Genomic DNA, 19782 nt, shown 5'->3' with positions numbered 1-19782 from the left:
AAATTAATTAACGTCCTCAGAATTACGTAATTAATCACTTGTCCTTCAGAATACTTGTAGCTCATTTTCTTCGTATATATACTTGACAAGAAGGGATATATAAGTACTAACGAGAGAAGATTTATAATGGCAAAAATTCCCCGTTACTCAGATCATCCTTCGAAGATAGAGTTTTGAAGATCCTCGAAATAACAGCAAAAAATATCAGCGTGTCGTAATGCAAGCAACAGCTTTCATCTCTCTTTAGGAGTACGATAGGAATATTTAAAAACATGTAGCTTTTTGGCCAAAAAGACCGTCATCGTATGAAGCATTTTTACTGCGTTTTGGGAAACTAACATTAATATTATTAAAAATATTATAAAACACGATAATAATGTTTAATTGTCTTTTAATTCGCAAATATCGACAATCTATTTAAGATGAATCATATTCTTAACCAAATTTGCATTAATTGTTTAACACAAATCTAAGGAAATTCGACTGGGACGTAAATTGTCGGGGAGTCAGCTGAGAGGTTGACCTTAATCAAAGGGCTCCTCTTTGATTGAGGCAACAACGAGGCTACGTAATTACGAAATTCCACCGCCGCCGCCGTGCGGTGCGCACATGACGATCCCGAATTATAATACAAATCGGTCTGTCGGATCATCGAGCCGAGTTAATTGTAGACGTCGATCCGTATAATTCGCTGCGTGATTAACTCACGGGAAGTGGCCCCGCGGCGTCCCCGGCGCGGCGGGGCGTCGCGACGCCGCGTCGCCTCCTCAAGAGACATACTCCCGACGGTTTCTTACGCAGGTACGACGTGAGTAAGGTCCTCAACGGCACGCAGGATTACGCGACGCTGGCGTTGCTCGATCGACTGAATGAATCGCTGACTGTGCTAACGCGCGACAACAGCAGCCTCGACAGCCACAATAACAAGATATACACGTATGCCCTAATGAACTGGCGTGACGCCGGCTGGGAGCCGATCCTCACGGTGGTCGAGCGGCATCAGCAGCAGCTGATGGTCCAGCAGCTGACGCCGAGTGCGATGGCGTTTCTCAACATCGAGGCGCCCGATCTGCCGTCCTGCGACGTCGACGGCGATTGCCCGAGTGAGTTTTCAGAGGATATGATAATAGCCCCCCCCCCCCCCCGCCGTCTGTCTCTTTACGTGACGATTTTATTGCGTAATTAATATGACATTAAAGGCAATAACACTTCAAATGGAAAATCGCGCTTGCGAACGGTGCAAACTAATCTGCGGATGACGTGCAATTATTAATGCATAATTAACATCGTATATCTCGTGGAAGAGAATGAATATATATATTATATTTATTGGGTTTTGTCTATAATGTGCGATGCTCGTGCGATCGCGTCGCGCTACGATCAGAGAGGGTATTGTCAAAAATAGGATAGGATAATTGCGGAATGGGGAAAAGGTGCGAAGGAAGGGCCCTTCCTTTGTACCTTTCCGATCGGGATCGATAGGCAGCTCCCTCGATTCCGAAAATATCGCCCGATAACGCCGTAATGAGGTAATGCAGTGCATTAATTATTTAACAGATGGCTTGGCCGACATGTCTTTCCGTTCCACACATATCGTAGCTATTATTCTTGGGTCGCTGCTGTTCACCTTTGTCGCCATTGCCGTCGCAATTATAATCCGGTGAGCGATCACTTTATCACGTTATACATCATATCGTTTATAGCCTGTAGCCAAACCGAAGAAAGTGACATGCGTCAACGCTTCCATTGCCCCCTAATCGCCAGAAATACTTCTTCTTTATTTCTGTTGAACATATTTACAATTTTAGAATCAATATCAGGTTTTCATGGATATGTTTCTGAGTTATATTAAATTGATTAGCATTATTTTGATTTTTAATCGAAATAATAACTAGAAAACAAACAAGTTACAATAAATTTTAATATAGTTTGAGAAATGATAAAGCATTTGTTGATAAATAGTAGCGCAATTTAAATTAATTACGCTACAGAATTTTAATATACAGAATACGGGAAGCATTCTGATACAAAGTTATTTTATTCCGAAATTTTTCACATTTAAGGAAGCGTTTATTTACAAAGTGGACATAATTTATAAAGTTCTCAGACCCTTGTGATTCTTAATAAGCAGAGCACTTTGTGTTGGATACATTGACAATTTATTGCAGGAAGCGGCTGCTTAAGAAAAGGATGTCCAAGGGCCCGTACAAAATCATTTTAACGACGTCGGACTTCGTTTTTCCTCAAGTGCCTCCAGTAGATTCAAGAACGGTGAGTGGAATTTCATTCAGAACATGACAGGGGCTTTTAATCCTTCCCTTTCAGCGCCCCCGAAAGGATTATAAAGAATCCTTGCGTAGAATTACTACAATTATTAATGAAGCTACTTGGTTACTTCCTTCATCAATGTCTTTGATCGTTCCCCCGTGAAATATCCCGCGAATAGCGTGAAAGGAATTAAACATCTCTCGCTAAACTCGTCGGTGAGTTTACGTTGTAAAATTCCGTGTTCACTTTTTTATTATACGTCGAAACAAAACCGTAATGCGACGTTTTTTATGGCGGGAGTAATTTTTCACTGTCGCCGAGTCAGGATTGTGGAGTCGTGTTAGCACTGCGGACGAACTTTTCTTTGCGGGGAAAAACTCTTCTTAATATGACGCAACGGAACGTTTCGTACGCGAAGGGCCGCTACGCTCTTGATAGGATATATTTCACGCGGAGAAAACGGTCGCTGAGCTCCTAAATTATCAGTCTACGTGGTAGAAATAGCTGATAAAAGTGCTAAATGTCACCGCGACGCTAGTTCGCTCGGCTTAATTGAACCGCCGAGCGAACTTTAACCGCTTCAAGCACCCTTTATATATGCTACTGCATATTAAATATCATGAATAGTCATCGTAATCTTCGTTTTAAAAAAGTAATGTTTACGGCTCTTTTACGGTGCTCCGTTCAACTGCATGCTTGACATAAAAGAATGATATAAACGCCGTATTTCCAGAATAAAATCTCTCCTTGAAGAAAGAAATTATTTATACACAAAGTAAAAATCTTCTAGAAATAAGAAATGTACATAAAAGAGAGATTTGTAAAGCACAAAACGACTACAATAAGTGCTTTTTGCATAGCTTGTTCATGCGTATAAGGTATTATATTAACTTCAGTTTCTCCTTTTCCGCGTTTACAACCATTTTTATATCAAGGATATCAGGTCGTATAGCGAGGTCGAGCTTTTCCGGCAAACATTATGTACAACCATTCGATCCTATTACCTCGCATCGTACCCGTTCGAATATCCGCGGTGAAGTACACTTTACCGCACACGGCGCGCGCGTGTTCTTAGGTAGACGAGGGCATCGAGGCGATGCTGTGCTGCTGGCTGCAGCAGCTGCAGGAGTTCGGCGGGCCGGAAGTCGAGAAGCCGGATCTGCTCCAGCTCGGGAGCGTGAACTCGCTGAGGCCGTACCTGCAGGCCAGCGGCGGGAACATACCGCGGAACACCTTCTTCAAGGATCCACGCGCTAGATATAACGTGAGTTATACACCTGGCAGTGCCAATTTAACAATCGCGTCCGGATACATCTCGCGTTCACCTCGCCGTGGATGCGAGAACCTCCGGTCCTCCTTACCCTTATCTTCGCCCCAGATTTTAATCTCCGTTGATCGAGTTTCCGTGTTGATCCAGACAAGATCTAAGCTCGGGCTAACTTATATAAGCGTCTGATAATTTACGAGAGACGACACGCGATAAGAGGATAATAGTACGTAGAAGAAATATTGTACTTGACCAACATTTTCTAGCGTCCAATTTTATCCCGTACCCGTGTTTTTATGTATAAAAAGAAAATAGAGCGAGAATCAGTGAGGAGGGGAAAAAGAAAACTTAGGATGTCCCATATATCTGCTTTCAAGGCATTATCGGTGTTCTACACACATTGTATGTACCTTCGCCCTTGCAAACAATTTCATCCTTGATCACTTCCGAGAATTTTCTGCTTGACACGACGCGCGGTATTATCCGACAGCGCTAAGAATATATTCCGAGACACACATCGATATTCATTTTCGCACTGACGTCGTAGACGTCAGTGTCCCTTATATCCTTACACGGTGACGCTGATTAATGCCGTAAGTTCCGGACCTATGATCGGACCGATAAGAACCTTTTATACGTAATGAAGATTGATAAGATGGTATTAAAACGCACGCTGCAAAAGATGCGAGCTAATCTCCGGTTTTATCTCAATCAAATGTCACGCCGTCCAAACGCTTCCCCCCCCCCCCCCCCCCCAGGCGACAGAAGTCGATAGATTACAAGACGGATGTAACGTTGTATCAATGTGCTCCGAGTTAATGATCCGTCCTGATTTCTGGTAGGGTGACTTGGTTCAATTGAAGGAGCTGCCCTTTCAAGGTACGTTCGAACTGAAGAACAAGGCCATGGACGTGCTGGTCACGGTAAAGGCGCACATCCTTTTATTCATTCCTTTGAATTAGATTTTGATCTGTGTTTCTCCCCACTTGCACGTTTCTACTTTTGAGCAGATCCACGGGCTGCGACACGAGAACCTCAACCCACTGATTGGATGCCTTAATGAACCTACGAGACCCTGTCTGGTGTCGGAGTACTGCTCGAGGGGCTCCCTGGAGGACGTACTCGTCCAGGACGAGATTAAACTCGACTGGTCCTTCAGATTATCCTTGCTCACCGATCTTGTACGGGTGAGTAAGATCTGAGGAATATGATGCGTTAAACGCACGTGCCACATCGCCAAGAAGATTTCGAAAAACCAGAAAGATTTAAAAGAGATAAAAAAAATATTAGTAAGATACACTTATATATTTCGTTACCGTTTAATTTTTAATTGATATATTGAGACTAACGTAAAAATGAAAAGGAAACATTGAGCGTATGACATGCAAACAGGTTAAACCGTTAAAATTATTATGCATAATAATCAGGGACTGTAAATTTTAATTTTGATGAGAAATCCCTGAATAATTTTAAAGTTTTGAACTTGAAATTGATTCTATACATACTTTGAAACTATGATAATTTTGTATGGCTTGTTTGCTTCAGGGTATGAAGTACCTTCACAGCACTCCGATACGCGTCCACGGCTACCTCACGTCGCGGAATTGCGTGATCGATGCGCGGTGGGTCTTGAAAGTTACCGATTACGGCCTGCCTGCATTTTATGAAGTCCAGAACATAGTGCCGCCAGTGAAAACAGCTCGAGGTAAGTTTCCTTCGCTACGACTCTTGTTTTGCCTCATCATATCATCTTCATGGTACAGTTCGATGTGATCTCTTATGTGGAATTTTTAAATTGAAACTCAGATGAGCAAGAAAGATTACAATAACTCCTATAGCTCCTGAAAAATATCATATTGTTATAAAATTATCTCTTTGAACCTACTTTTTGAATTGCATGAAAATTACATTTTGCGCTCATCAGGCGCTATTATCCAAGTGTTTGCGCGCTATTTAGAAATTTTGCCGAGATACAAGTTACTCAAGTTACAAAGTTTCACTAATTAAAAGTTAAACTGCATGCTTTGCTAATTGAAGATATTCAAACTGTGAGATCCAGGGTTTCGTGTTACTTTAGAGAATATAGGATTATATTAGGGGAGTGAGAATAGGATTAGAATAATTAGCATAAGCGAGCCGCTATTAATTTCGTTAATAACTGCCGGCTTGTTGTTGGGATAGACCTGTTGTGGACCGCGCCGGAACTGCTTAGGCATCTAAATTTGCGGAAAAAAGGAACCCAGCCGGGGGATGTTTACAGTTTCGGAATTATCATGCAGGAAGTTGTTGTTCGCGGAGAACCATTTTGTATGCTCGCCCTATCTCCGGAAGGTAATGTGTGCACGATTTCTGTTAACGTTCGAAGTACATGAAGATCACCTCTTCTCTTCCATGACTCCAGACTTGAAATAATTAAGTAGACCGAGAAAAATGTATTTATTCCTTTATATCAATTATTTCAAATTGTAATCAATTAATTGTTTCTGTAAGGCCAAGATTAACAATTTAAATTATGCTTTAGAGATAATAATTACTTGGCGAACATCTCGTATTACTGCGTTCCATTAATATTGAAAAAAAATATAATTATAATAAATGAAAGAGAAATGAGATAAGAATGAGCCAATTCTTCGCGCATATCGTTTTCCGATAAAATGATTAACGATAGACACACAATTACAACTCAGATTTTGCGATTACTGAGGATTAAATCTGTATTTACGCGTTAATTTATTGGCATCGATTATCCAAAAACACAATAAGCGTGAAATTTCGGAATCTTGTAACGACGCAAAGTCGATCGTTAGCGATTTGAAATTCTAACGCTAGAATTTTACAATCGCTACGTTTGAGGATTAAAACGTCAAAGGCATTTCACGTATCTCGTAGATATAATCGAGAAAGTAATGAAGCCGCCGCCCCTGATCAGACCATCGGTCAGCAAGGGGGCCGCGCCACCGGAAGCCATAAACATCATGCGCCAGTGCTGGGCGGAAACTGCTGAAATGAGGCCCAACTTTGACGACGTTCACGATCTCTTCAAGAAGTTAAATCACGGGAGGTAAAATCGATGGCCGACCATATAATTCTCAAGGCATTGTGCCCCTTCAGAAATATTGGATGTGACATTGGCCGGAAGTCAAGGACTACGGTGCCGAAATTTATTTTTCGCAAATCTAATCACGATTCAATGATGTCGAACAGTTTTAGCTTTGAAGATAAAGACTTCTTTTTTGTTAAATATTGGTTACAATTTTTTTTTATGTCAATAAATTTCAGCAAGTTAATAATGAGTAACTAAATATTTATTTTTTTATTATATATTTAGAAAAAAAGATCTTTATCAATTTCAAAGAAATATTTATTTCTTTAGCCAGCTTTAAATTTTATCGACAAAACAAGTATTTTGTGGTAGTAATCGAAAAGACGCCCCATCACGTTTTATTTTCAGAAAGGTAAACTTCGTAGACACGATGTTTCAAATGCTGGAGAAGTATTCGAACAATCTAGAGGAACTCATTCGCGAGCGTACGGAACAGCTTGACATGGAGAAGAAAAAGACCGAGCAATTATTAAATAGAATGTTACCTAGGTAAACAACAGAGAAATATGTAAAATTTTTATTTCGCGAAAATAATGCTGTCAGAATTGGTTGGATAAAGTTATTGTCGATATTAAATTAATTCACTTCTGTTGCTTAATAATTAAAATTGGAAATTGACAAATTTTTAACAAATTGACTATCGGTAAAAAATTTATTAAATTGCCAGAATAATTTTTCGGGAAAATTAGCGTATTTGACTCGGTGTTTCTAGTTCGGTCGCCGAAAAACTGAAGCTCGGCATGCCCGTCGATCCCGAAGAGTTTCGCGAGGTCACGATTTATTTCTCGGACATCGTTGGCTTCACGACGATATCCGCGCGTTCGACGCCCTTTCAGGTGGTTGATCTTCTCAACGATCTGTACACTTGCTTCGACGACACGATTAACGCATACACGGTTTACAAGGTAATTGCATGATAATCGCAACAAGTTTATTTACAATCTTATTTATATAAAGATAAAATGAAATGAATAATTATGTTTGCAAAAGAAAGTCTTACAAAGGAAAATAATAAAATTAAATATCAAGTATAATTTTACCAAGTACTATATAAACTATAAATAAAAGTCGGGTGCTGCTTTTCTAAAAAAAAACAGCATCCAAAACTTTAATCTTTTTTGGTTAAACGATATTTTTATCAGAAGACATTTCGGATTCCGAAATTACAGAATGCATATTCGAATATCATAGGTGGAAACAATCGGAGATGCCTACATGGTTGTAGGCGGTTGCCCTGTTAGGATACCCGATCATGCGACTCAAATAGCAACCATGGCACTCGATCTGTTACATCAGAGTGGAAAGTTTAAGCTAAAACATCTTCCGGACACGCAGCTCAGGTTACGCATTGGTCTCCACACAGGTTAGCTATTCAAATAATTTCTAATTAATTTATAATAATTACTAAAAGTAATCGTACGGTATAAAATTGCACTTAAAATTTATTTATTTCCCTCCTTTTGCTGTCAAGGAGCTAACACAATTTGTCACAATAACGATCGATGACATCGGTTAAATTGATTGATTAAAATTTAAAAACTGACTTTTAATCAACTTTGAGAGCCTTGCGAAAACAAGGTTTCATGTAAATGGTCGATTGAATCCTCTCGCTCGGAGATTTATATCGCTCCTATATTTTACGCTGATTAAATCCGTGCTGAAATAGCCAATCCGGATGGCACGCCGTCGTTTCTTTCATTCGGCAACTTCGCGAAAAACGTTTTCGCGTACCTCGATCAAAATATTAAGGGAAGGAATTTCACTTTTTCCTCTCGTCAGGCCCGTGTTGTGCCGGCGTGGTGGGTTTAACAATGCCGCGTTATTGCTTGTTCGGCGACACGGTGAACACCGCCTCGAGGATGGAGTCGACCGGGGCGCCGTGGCGTATCCATCTAAGCCAAGCGACGAGGGATCGATTGACACAGGTCGGCGGATACCACATCGAATACCGCGGGCCCACCGACGTCAAGGGCAAAGGGAAGATGCCGACCTACTGGCTGCTCGGCAAGCAGGGCTTCGACAAGGAGCTCCCCAAACCGCCGCCCCTTAGGTAAGACGTTCCATCGAGAACATTTTCTGAATTTCCACCTTACCTAATTCCCCGGCTTCCAGCAAACTCGGCGCGTCGTGTAAACGTACTCCGTGATTTAACGCTTCACGCGCGTCCGGCAGGTCTTATTAAGTTCAATTTATTGCGACCGGTCTTCCCCTCTTTTATTCGACGCGGATGTCACCATTTTTTTTCATCGCATTTCGGGCGTTTTGCTTGGAATGTAACGTGACAAGGGTAGTTCCAAATAAGTTGCCGAATACCTTCAGTCTACGAAGCGTACCCGAGTCTTCGTGAAGAAAAGGGTCGGATTTAATCAACGAAGTTACGACGTATTCCTTTGATTAAGTGTCAGAGAGCGCCGAGCGCTCGAGGAAGCGCGCTCGAGAGTTTTTAATTATGTAACAATGGATTGCGCGGCAGGCGGCCCGTACTATATGTCCGCGTTAAGTTTATCGCAACAACCGCGCGATTTTTGCCTCGTATCTTACTACTTATGATTGTGCGACGTACTCGCGAAAGTGATACAACAACAAAGTTTCCTCTCCCGCACCGTAACTATATTCTTTTATAACACCCGTGGGCAAAAAGTGACCTACTCGGTGCGTGAATAAGCGGGGAAGAAAGACCTGGTATTTTTAGAATTAACGTTTATATGCAGGGTGTTTCTCCGATCTGACGCGCAACCTTTCAGCCGCAGATGGCAAAATCTAAGAAAAATAGCTTCCTCACAAAACCCGAGAGAGTCAGTTTGTTACGCGCGGTGGTGGAAAGTGGAAATAATTAAATAATTTACTCTTATTACGCAAGTAGTAACAAAACTTTGTCGGAACTTCAGTTTATAATTAATTTCGAATGGATTTGAACAGGAATTTAATTAGTTAGTCGATCTTAAAATTAAACTGAAATATTTATATAAACGAAATACTATTTGAAATGTATTCTAAATTTAATTAATTGAATTTTATCATCGTCGTTTAATGAAAATAATTTGATTACTTAGCATAAGCAAATTTGATGGAAAGGCGTTCAAGTCTACTTTTAACCATGCTCTTTGCATTTTTAATGTAGTTTTATTTGCGTTATTTGATTTCCAGATATTTAATTCTTTTATCTGTTGCCATTCTGCTGCTGCACTCAGGGAGAACCATGGGTAAGTAGATTCGTATATATAAATATGAACAATTAAATCGGTCATATTATTATCTCACATATATTGAATAAATCTCTTTTCACGCTAGATATGTGGCGAAAAATTAAATTTTATAATATCATCTGTTAAAATTTTTTATATCTATTAAATTTTTTGTCCGACACGTTAAAGAGGAATTCTTATAAAAAATTCATCGCGGACTTTTATCAGCCTGTTACAAGCAACGTAAACTAAAATGAGAATGCAAAACGCAGCGCATGAATAAACATACCCCAGAGACCATCAGGATCAAAACGATGTCAAAATGTCAATTACTCTCTAAAAGTTGCATCTCACGTCCTTAACTCGAAAAGTTTATTCCTTCCTCGCCTAAAGTTAAATCCTTTCCCTGCAATGATGTAATCATATCATTCCTCGGGATGCAACTATAATCACTTTTATAACTTTCCAATTTCTGTCGGTTCTTCACGAGCGATATACCAGCCAGCGTTAAAAGTTAAAACGGCGCGACGCGTTCATGAATAAACACACCCATACGAAACATCTGGTTACACCCGGCATCGAAATGTCGTTCGCATGTCAATTCGCGCGAAAAATTCTCACATATCCCCGCGTTTTCCGGCATATGAACCGCTCGGCGGAAAAATAGCGGTATACATAAGTAACGCAAACATTCGATACGTACCAATTCTCATGCGCCAGCACTTCGGAATAAAATTCGAGTTCTTTTCCCTTATAGGAACCGTAAAAAAGCTACGATAAAAGTTGCATTTTAAATTTATCGCAACTCCCAGAAACTTGTATAAACGTGGAAAAATATGTGGCGCTTGCAGTCACGTTTCCGCCCGGCGGCGGTTCCTACGTTCTCCCCTGAATATTCTAAACTTTCCTTTCGAAGGCTCGACGAGAGTCTCTTGCTGGTCGGTCACCAGAACGGAGCGTCGAGCGACTCGGCGTGCTCGCAGCTACCGGTGATTCCATCGCAGGACGAGACGCACGAGGAGGAGCCGGCGAGTCCCGTTGAGGTCGTACCCGACGGTCAAAACCGCCAGGATTCCGTCAGCAGCGGAATGACTATCAGCGACAGTCGAGCCGCGTCCTTCGAGGAAGGCGCCGCCACCAGGAAAGTCGCCGTGTCCGTGCACAACGAGCGCACGTTGCTGCCGAGCTACTCCTTGAAGTCCACCAACGACTTCGTCGAGGTGTTGCAGGGCAAGCAGGACACGGTGACGAGGACGAGCGAGACGGTACACGGCGGCGTGACCAAGAGCACGTCCAGCGACAACCAGGCCTCCCTCAGCGTGTCGACCTCGATGACCGGGGGCGATACGACCGCGGCGATCCTCGGCGCGTCCACCAGCTCGCTCTCGTCGATCGCCAGCTCGGCGGCGTATCGGCAGCCGCTGGCGAGGCATCGCCGCTTCGCTGGATGCATCGACGAGAATGATCTCAGCACACCGTACAATTATTACAGATGTCTGTCGCCCAACGAGCATCACGGTGCGTATTCGGAAAAGAGAATCTTACGTCAGCCCTTTACTTCTAAGACCCCGAAGCCCAAAAATTATTCTTTAAAGTCGAATTCGATAACCGATCGATTAACGAATGTTGTCTATCTTTAGAATTTAAGATGAGAATTTTTAATTGCAATTTAAAATTCTTAGTACATACAAGCGAGAGATATTTCAAGATATCTGACCTCAATTTCGGTAATTGAATTATTTATTATACATATAGATGAGACGATTTCATACATAAACTTTAATCTACATCTAGATTATTATGTTTTATTACATAGAAGGATATCGGATTATTCAAATATTCCCAATATCCCAAAAATATAAATAGAACTCCTCTCATTTCATCAGTCCTCCGCCCTTAACGGATCATATTACTTTCTCTGATTTCAGGGAAGGGTCCCGGATGCCGAATGCTCAAAAGGCAGTTCAGCCTGGACCGTCCGGACGAGCCGGTGTCTATAATTCCCGAGCAGCCCCAGCCAAGGTCGACTCCTCGTCTCTACAAGCAAAATAGCGCGGGCGCGGCCAACGACTTGGAGAGAATCGAGGAAGTGCCACCAGCCACTCCTAAGCCCCTCCTACAGAATTACCGTCATGCCGCTTCCGTATCCCTCTCCGTCGAATCCCTATCGTTACGTTAAAATCCCCGTCGAGAAAAGTTTTCACGAATGAAAGATCGAGCGACGCGAGCGCGTTTAGAGCAGCGAACGATTCACGCCAAGAATCGCTATTATACGATGTGATTGATAAAACGCCGTGTAAAAGATACGAAAGATACGAATTGCAGTTTTACGTCTATAGCCGTAATTCTACTTCTAGGAAAAAAATACAAGAGAGCTCGGTTAAACTCTGAGATTGGAATCAACGTTAATTGAGATTAACGGTCAACTGAGATTAATCAACATTGACGGCACCGATCTTCGACGATCACGACCGAGAAAGAAACGTCGACTTGAAAACTCGACCGCAATAATTTGAGGGTCGGTATCCTTGAAGACGCGTTCCGCGCGTAATTAAGTGACGAGTAAATGTGTACGATTGCTGATGTGACTCGCTGCTCCGTCTGTATTCTTATCATTGTGAGTGTACATTGTATTGGTGTCCGATAATACCCGCAGGCAGGGGATCGTAACGAACGTAATTCGTGATTAGAGATTTAATGGTTTATAGGCGTGTGTTGTAAATTTACAAATAATCGTTGGTGCAAAAAGAAAAACTTTCTAGGATTTACGGGCGATCCGCTTTTTCCTCGGAACGTGTCTGTACCTGTCAATCTTACGTATTTCGACGTTTCATCGATAACGATTCAACGACGCTGTCATCATCTGATCTTCGATGCTGAATTATTAGCATCTCAGATATTTACGATCGTTTTTTACCTTGCAAGAATGAACAATTTTCCTCTCTCCCACGATTATTTATTATCTCTAATCGTCAACGGTTGTATACTCTCGCTAGATGTACCTATCTGTAAAGCGAAGATCTAAAGTCGATTTTACTGAATGAAATTTAATGTTATAAAATCACTTCCGCGCATCTCGTGGAAGATAAGAAAGTTCCAATTCCATAAACTTAACGTGGATCTTAGGCTATTGACAGAGGCAAGACGGATAGCAAGATAAATACAAAAGGAAAAATATTTAACTAACTAATAATTTTTTGTTAAATATATCTCGATAAAAAAATTATTCTTTAAGAAAGAAGTTGAATATATTGCTCTTACGCATGTACAGTCTTTATGTTAATAATTATATTTCGGTCGAAACTCACGATGCCATCGATGGACTGTGATGTCAATCGAGAAAGAAAGTTACATAGGAAGTAATTAACCATCTCGCGATTATGGCAGCAGAGAAGTACTTCGTCGGTCAGCAGGTACGTAAATATAAATGTGATTGATACTGTTGTTATTTCCGGCCTAATAGATTCCGAAGAAATCCACTCGGTCTTCCGTCGCATGCGAGTAGATTAACAAAAAACATCCTTTTAAAACATAGGCATTGTGCGCGAAAAATAGATAAATGCAATGCTTTAATCATGAACAGATAAAGACTTTATCCATAATTGAATAAAAATTACACGCGTAAGCAAATGGTCCTTATATCCTTTAAATCCTATTTTTTTTCCAATAATTTATTTTAGAAATTCAGCATTTGAAATATTTTCGAATTTTTTGTTAAACAAATTGAATAAATTTTTTCCCACCACAAATTAATTAAATATTATTTCTTTCTAGCAACTTTTTAATATTTATTATTAATTATCTTTTTATAATCAACTTTTATGTCAAATTCTATTAAAATACAATTAGCATAAAATTTGATAAAAATACAATTTATTTATAATTTAAACTTAGTCATTTAAATAAATTGTTAATTGTGGTTAATGACGATAGTTTTGGAACAATCTGTTAATCATTGTAAGATTATAGCTCAGATAGTTACAGTATCTTTGAACCATTCGTGTTAAAGATTCTCTCTGAAGCCAACATAATTGCATGGATTATGACAGGAGGGAGTTATATCCAACTGGCTTTCCTAATTCACCGTTTTAGAAAATCTCTTGCGGTCGACGAGCGAAAATCAATCTTGTGGCGAGTCACGAGTGACGAGTGACATAAGAAACGATAGACCGGCGATGAGAAGAGCTTTCTTCTCTACACGTTCCCTCGTGCCAAGTGAAATTGCTATGCGGCACAGGTTCTTACTTTATGATCGTAAACGCTGGTAATGTCACGCCAAGCACACGGATGACGGAGTGCGCGACGTATAAACATTCGGAGATCGCTAAGATGATCATAATGGACGAGAGACTTCGACTATGGCGACGTGCTATGGATAAGGGATGGATTTTATTGTCGAGATAAAAGTGCCGTCACTTGATCGAGCTTCCAGCTGTTTATTGATTTTTAAATGCACCCATTTAAATGCGGCTTCTAAATTGCTGTTTGACTATGTAACGTCGCGTGCAAAAAAAAATCGCCCATAGATTTCTTATAAAAGCGAAATACTTATTATTTTTTATTCTTGACTTATTTTTGACGTGCAATCGTGTCGATTTGCACAAAACAGATACTTTTCTATAATTAATAAATATTAGAAAAGATTGATTCTTATTTTAACAGAAGCGTAATAATTCTATTAATACAAAAGAGATTTTTGCATTGAATTAAAATGTGCCAACAATATATTTAAAATTTTTAATGTTTGACAATACATAAGAAGGAGAAGAAGTCATGATTATAATTGAATGTCCAAAAAATATATAAATATAAATCTTGAATGTATAGTCGAGGCACTTTATCACGGTCGATTCAACATCGTTTAAAGAATACAAATTGCAGTAGTAAATTAAACAAAAAAATAAAAGGATTTAAAAAATTAGAGATCCTGACGAGACGATAAATACGATCCTCAGACACGAATGGCTGATAACAGGGAGGATAGGACAAGGCACTCTCTTATCGCGGACGACAATCTCCATTGCGCTAATCTCTTGTCTTTTTGGTATCGCTTTTAACAATCGCGCTAGAATCAGATTATTCCGCTATAACCGCAGTTTCTCCAAAGCGGAGCTGTAAAACAAATTCATGTTTTGCATGTCACTCGAATTCCTCGGCCATATCCGAGTGCGAATATCCGAAAACGCTATGTTTGGCCACTTCAAACCAGAATCCCGTATTTGAATTTATTCGGAACATATATATCCGGATGATGCAACTTATGGATATTCGAACATTTATATATCAGCTCTACCTCGAGCGTCGTGTGTCGCCCATGCGTTAACTTTCGTCCGTTTCTTAAAACAGCTGTATCCTGATGTCAATGTATATTCATAAATTTGATCTATTTTTGCAGAATGATGTATTATTTGATAATAATTATGTAAAAATGTAATTAATATACTTCTCGAGTCGACGTCCATCTCCACATACCTGTCAACATTCACGTTTTTAGCTTCGCCATCTGCCTTAGGTTTTAGCTTTCTTCTAGTGATAATAACTGATTTCATCACCTTTTGACATAAACAAAATTCGACTGCGAGCACTGTGCGTGGTAGTATCTTCCTGAATTCTTTGAACGATTCACGAGATTATCACAATGTGCTTGCCTATCTCGAAATTCAACCTAAGCGTTATATCAGCGCCGCTTTACGCGGCAATCTCAGTAATTCTGTGCCCATAACGGCAAATACCAAATACGTATACGATGTTAATTAAAACCTTTGACTGTATCCCATGTACAATAATAAGTGTGCGAAACAGGAGTGAAGCAGACACGTTGCGTACTCTTCACGAATATTAATCATCGAAGCGAGGTGACAAACCAGTTAGAATGTTATAAACCACTTTCCCGAATCAAAAGAGGATTCCTTGAACGGCAAAGGTTTCCCCTTTCATTCCGCGGTACATGAGTCTCGAATCAAACACGCTCGTCGAGCCTGACTAGCTTCTCGACGAGCTCCCTTCTTTATTCGATATAGAATATACTATCCGACCTTTTCTAAATCAGCCTCGACTGCGTCGAGGTGCTAATTCGGACGACAATCGTTAAGGGATATAATAGCATTTTTTTAACGTAACAATTAAATAGTTATCTGATCATTCTCGATGGCTGTCCGTAGCTCGCGCGAGAGAAAGAGAACTCTTGGCAGTTTTACGCACGATACCCTCGCGAATAAAAGAGATCGGGTATTCGTTTTAATATTCCATAGCTCGGAAATATGTGCGCAACATACGTACACGTGGCCGGGCCTACGTACTCAACGGATATACGTACCTCGATGTAATTCGTGTAGTCACGTAGTTCACTAATGTTAGAAATATAAATAGGTATAAGTAGCTTGTACATCTCGAAGCGATTTGCGTTCCGTACGACAGGCATCCTCGAATTGCACACGAACGGATTGATATAATTTCCGGAGACACTCGATTGACTCTTTTCGCTACCCGATTTTTATTCCCTTTTCACTCCCGCTCGATATTTAATTATTCTTCACCCTGAAATTTTTTTACATTGACATTTCCTTCCGATTTCTTTTATTTTTAAGAAGTTCAATAATATGTCTCTCGCAATGTATAATGTATAATAAAAGAATGAAAAATGCGGTAAGAAAATTAAATATAATATTAATTATGAAAATGTGGAGTTAAAGGGTCAATCAAAATTCTAATTCATTTCATTAAAATTGATAATTACTAAAGAGCAGGTACTCTTACTATTTACCGTACTTACTATTTAGTATATTATCTTTGAGAATTTTAAACTATCCAATGTGCGCCATTGTTATAAATAAAGATGAAAGATTAAGAATAATAAAACTGTTAAAATCAAAGCAAAATCATAAAATAAGGAAGCGTAAAGAGTTAATACAAGGATGCTTGTCAATCGCAGTTTATCGCAATGATCACTTGTTATCATATGTGGCGTAGCAAATATGCATCAAATGCCCACTCATAGATAATTAAGTGACAGTATGTAACCAGAACGCTCAATTTGTCTCTACATATTTTTACGTACTAATTATAATTTCTCAATAAGCGAGACAACTGTTTAAACAATCTGTTTAATTAATATCATTAATGCAATTCTTTTATAAACGATAAACACGTTGGAAAAATCTATAAACTGCAGCCATCGCTAATGGTTGAAATCGGTTGCCGGAGGACAAATTGCGCATTCTCACACGTTCTAACATTAAGACCTGCTTTTAATTATTTAACAGATCGATACAGGGCTTATGTTTCTCTGTTGAGTACTTAAAATGGCAGAATATTCGCTACGCTACTGGCCATCGTTTCTACACTTATATCTGGCTGTGTGAATAGAAGAGAACTTATTGTACACGTATGAATGTTACATGTTAAAAAATGTTATCGGAAGAATATCTAAATGCATATAGTATTATAGTAATCGATGGCGACGACGGTTGGATATTTGTATATTTCAGACGCATCGTGCGATTATATACTCGTTATTAATACTTCAATGTTACTCGGTAACATCTTCGGCAATAAAGAGAATCATACGGCCGTAAAGCTGTCCGCTTTGTACCTCCTGCGTGCGTAGCTCCTCTCTCTTCAATAATTTATCGTCGGGAAACGATCAGAGACTTGTGCAATTTTCTAATTTACGAAATGCAATTTGAACTAAAATTCTCATAAAATCAAATAAGAGTTAACAATAAAATTATATAATTACATATTAACTATTGTATATAAATATAAATTATATTTATAGAAAGTCTGAAAATAATGTGCCAAAAATTTTGGATCAAGAATAATGTTTTCTGCTGAATATTTTATCGTGCTTTTCAACAGAAATAAAAGGAGTAAATGATTTTAACGATAAATACGCTTGTGATATTTACAGGCCGTGGTTTATTAATCTGTAATATCAGTAACAAAAATAACAATCTCTTCGATTATAGATTATACTATCGCTGGATAATCTTACACTTAAAGTTGGATGACCTGACTGACTGAGACTCAACATGATGCACGCGCAATTATATGGCTGTTCCTAGAATTTCGAGGTAAAACGGAGGGAGAGATCAGACTGGTACGCTATTATTAACGCGAGCTGTGCACTTCGGATTTACCAGCCACTGTAAAGAAAAATCAAAGGAACGTTAGAGAGATTTAGCAGGCAGTAATTTTCTGAGAATAATTGATTTCCGAATAATAGTCGTGATATCTAAGCACGCTTCATTTAAGTTATTCTTATAATATCTGTTTGAGCAAAGTAGTAACTTTGATGTTGAATTTTTCTAAAGTTCGATATGCACTTTTTCAATAAACTTCTTTTACCAAACAAAATATAAATCTAACTGCAATAAAAGAGGGATCGTATTTTAACGATATATACTAATTATTAGAAAGGACAGAAGAGAGTGACCAATTTTCCTCACCCATAGGATGGGTCTGGTTGCGACCAGACTGGCGCAGCATACTCGGCATGCGGTTTGTAAATAGGTTTTGGAACAATTCTCTCGATATAAACTGGTTTCTCGACGTATTCCACGTACTTTACCGGTGGCGAAAGATAGACGTGGTGTACTTCCGGCGCGCTAAAGTAACCAGCCTTGTAGCTGAAAATAAAATAAGAAATATTTAAAAAAGAGAGATAATATAAAATCTATATATAATAAAATGTTATTGCTGAAATATATTATTAAATCACATATCTTACTTATTTTTGCAAAATTGGAATCTTTATTAATAATCAATAGCGAGATAATAAGAAGATAAAACGGATATACAACTTGAATGCGTGAAAAAAGGATATAAGTTACAAATTTATGTTACCCCTTCGCGACGCCAAGACCGAAACCAAGAAGACCAGCGCCGAGCAGCTTCTTTTTCAAGAACAGCGTCCTCTTATCCCTGGTGTGTATCGCGCCGTTATCGATCTGATCATCGACAGCGACGTTTCCGAGGTCCAACGATTGTTGATTCTGTTGGACAGCCTCTTCCGCTGTTGCTCTCAATACGAGAAAACAACAAACGGTGGCGATGAAGGTGACAATAGCGCGATGCATCTCTGTGTTCACAAAAAAACAAATACTTTCTATCGCTATTTGCTATTTCACATCATTCACCATTAATTTCTCCAAGCGATGTAAGCTGAGCATTCGCGCAAATACCTAGCGCAAATTTACAATAAATATGCAAAACTTTTTATTCAACTAACAATAACGCGAATACAAGTGCACGCGCACATGTTGCAAGTGACATACGGAGAATTTGATTTTAATTTTTAACGTAAACACCACATTTAAAATTAAATTTAATTGGAGATAATTTCTAATGCGATTATTATAACGATTTACACTAGGCATCTCCTCGGGAACGCATGTCGTCTTTCGCCATCAAAGTCAGATTCGTAGTCGAAATCGATAATGAAAGTGCTGAGAATTAATTTCACGTTTCCTTTCCCTAGGATCCCATTTATTAATGCCGAGAAACCGGTTTCGGCGGTCTTACCTTGCGTCTCAATCACGATAATGCACGGTAGGGATCACGGCGACGATACACCGCGAGAACAGGCCCGAATACTGTGACTTTGATCGAGGAATCGTTCGATTTTATACCGACTTGCCTACCTCGCCGCTGTTTGCGGCCGGTATAAGCGCAATTTCGAAGGCGCCTCCTCCCCTACCACGGCGCCGGGAATGGCCGGGAATGAGCGGTTTAACATCGAGTTTAGGACGATTAAACCTATTGTGACACCCGGGAGAGGCATTGTTGCACACATCGCGATAGCAACTGCTCAGCCTCGTACCTCACCGAGGTGGAAGTTCCGTGGGAATTTCATTAATCTCTTATTCAGCTTTCTTTAAATGACGAAAGAGATTGACTGCAATTAATTTGCTAAAAAAAAATCTCCCTCTATCAATCAAAGCGTTATTTCAATCTCTTTT

The 19782-nt window shown here is 39.6% G+C and overlaps 2 protein-coding genes across 7 annotated transcripts in view; one reads left to right on the top strand and one right to left on the bottom strand.

Annotated features, from left to right (window-relative positions):
- Positions 1 to 14509, top strand: part of LOC112457431 (retinal guanylyl cyclase 2-like) — a 43925-nt gene extending 29416 nt beyond the window's left edge. For 4 of the 6 annotated variants that reach the window (XM_025020475.1, XM_025020476.1, XM_025020473.1 and 1 more), the window contains 16 exons: positions 802 to 1103; positions 1558 to 1660; positions 2169 to 2271; positions 3344 to 3532; positions 4378 to 4458; positions 4546 to 4722; positions 5081 to 5240; positions 5717 to 5866; positions 6425 to 6596; positions 6987 to 7127; positions 7351 to 7543; positions 7830 to 8001; positions 8418 to 8688; positions 9830 to 9841; positions 10740 to 11341; positions 11752 to 13551. In XM_025020475.1, coding sequence (XP_024876243.1) covers positions 802 to 1103; positions 1558 to 1660; positions 2169 to 2271; positions 3344 to 3532; positions 4378 to 4458; positions 4546 to 4722; positions 5081 to 5240; positions 5717 to 5866; positions 6425 to 6596; positions 6987 to 7127; positions 7351 to 7543; positions 7830 to 8001; positions 8418 to 8688; positions 9830 to 9841; positions 10740 to 11341; positions 11752 to 12002 — 3079 coding nt within the window. In that variant the 3' untranslated portion in view covers positions 12003 to 13551. Of the gene's footprint in view, positions 1 to 801; positions 1104 to 1557; positions 1661 to 2168; positions 2272 to 3343; positions 3533 to 4377; positions 4459 to 4545; positions 4723 to 5080; positions 5241 to 5716; positions 5867 to 6424; positions 6597 to 6986; positions 7128 to 7350; positions 7544 to 7829; positions 8002 to 8417; positions 8689 to 9785; positions 9842 to 10739; positions 11342 to 11751; positions 13552 to 13832 lie in introns of those variants that run through there. The other 2 variants (XR_003041105.1, XM_025020477.1) reach the window with 2 other exon arrangements.
- A 3150-nt stretch (positions 14510 to 17659) lies between these two features.
- The window catches only part of LOC112457445, a 10821-nt gene continuing 8698 nt past the window's right edge, over positions 17660 to 19782 (bottom strand). Inside the window, exons 11-12 of the mRNA XM_025020501.1 lie at positions 18668 to 18900; positions 17660 to 18450 (exon numbers count right to left, since the gene is read on the bottom strand). Coding sequence (XP_024876269.1) covers positions 18267 to 18450; positions 18668 to 18900 — 417 coding nt within the window. The 3' untranslated portion in view covers positions 17660 to 18266. The remainder of the gene's footprint in view (positions 18451 to 18667; positions 18901 to 19782) is intronic.

Source organism: Temnothorax curvispinosus, unplaced genomic scaffold, assembly GCF_003070985.1.
Source record: "Temnothorax curvispinosus isolate PA1 unplaced genomic scaffold, ASM307098v1 QBEX01007779.1, whole genome shotgun sequence".
In the NCBI taxonomy this organism is placed as follows: Eukaryota; Metazoa; Arthropoda; class Insecta; order Hymenoptera; family Formicidae; genus Temnothorax; species Temnothorax curvispinosus.
Note: the sequence above shows the minus strand (reverse complement) of the source record. Positions and strands in the feature narration are given on the sequence as shown.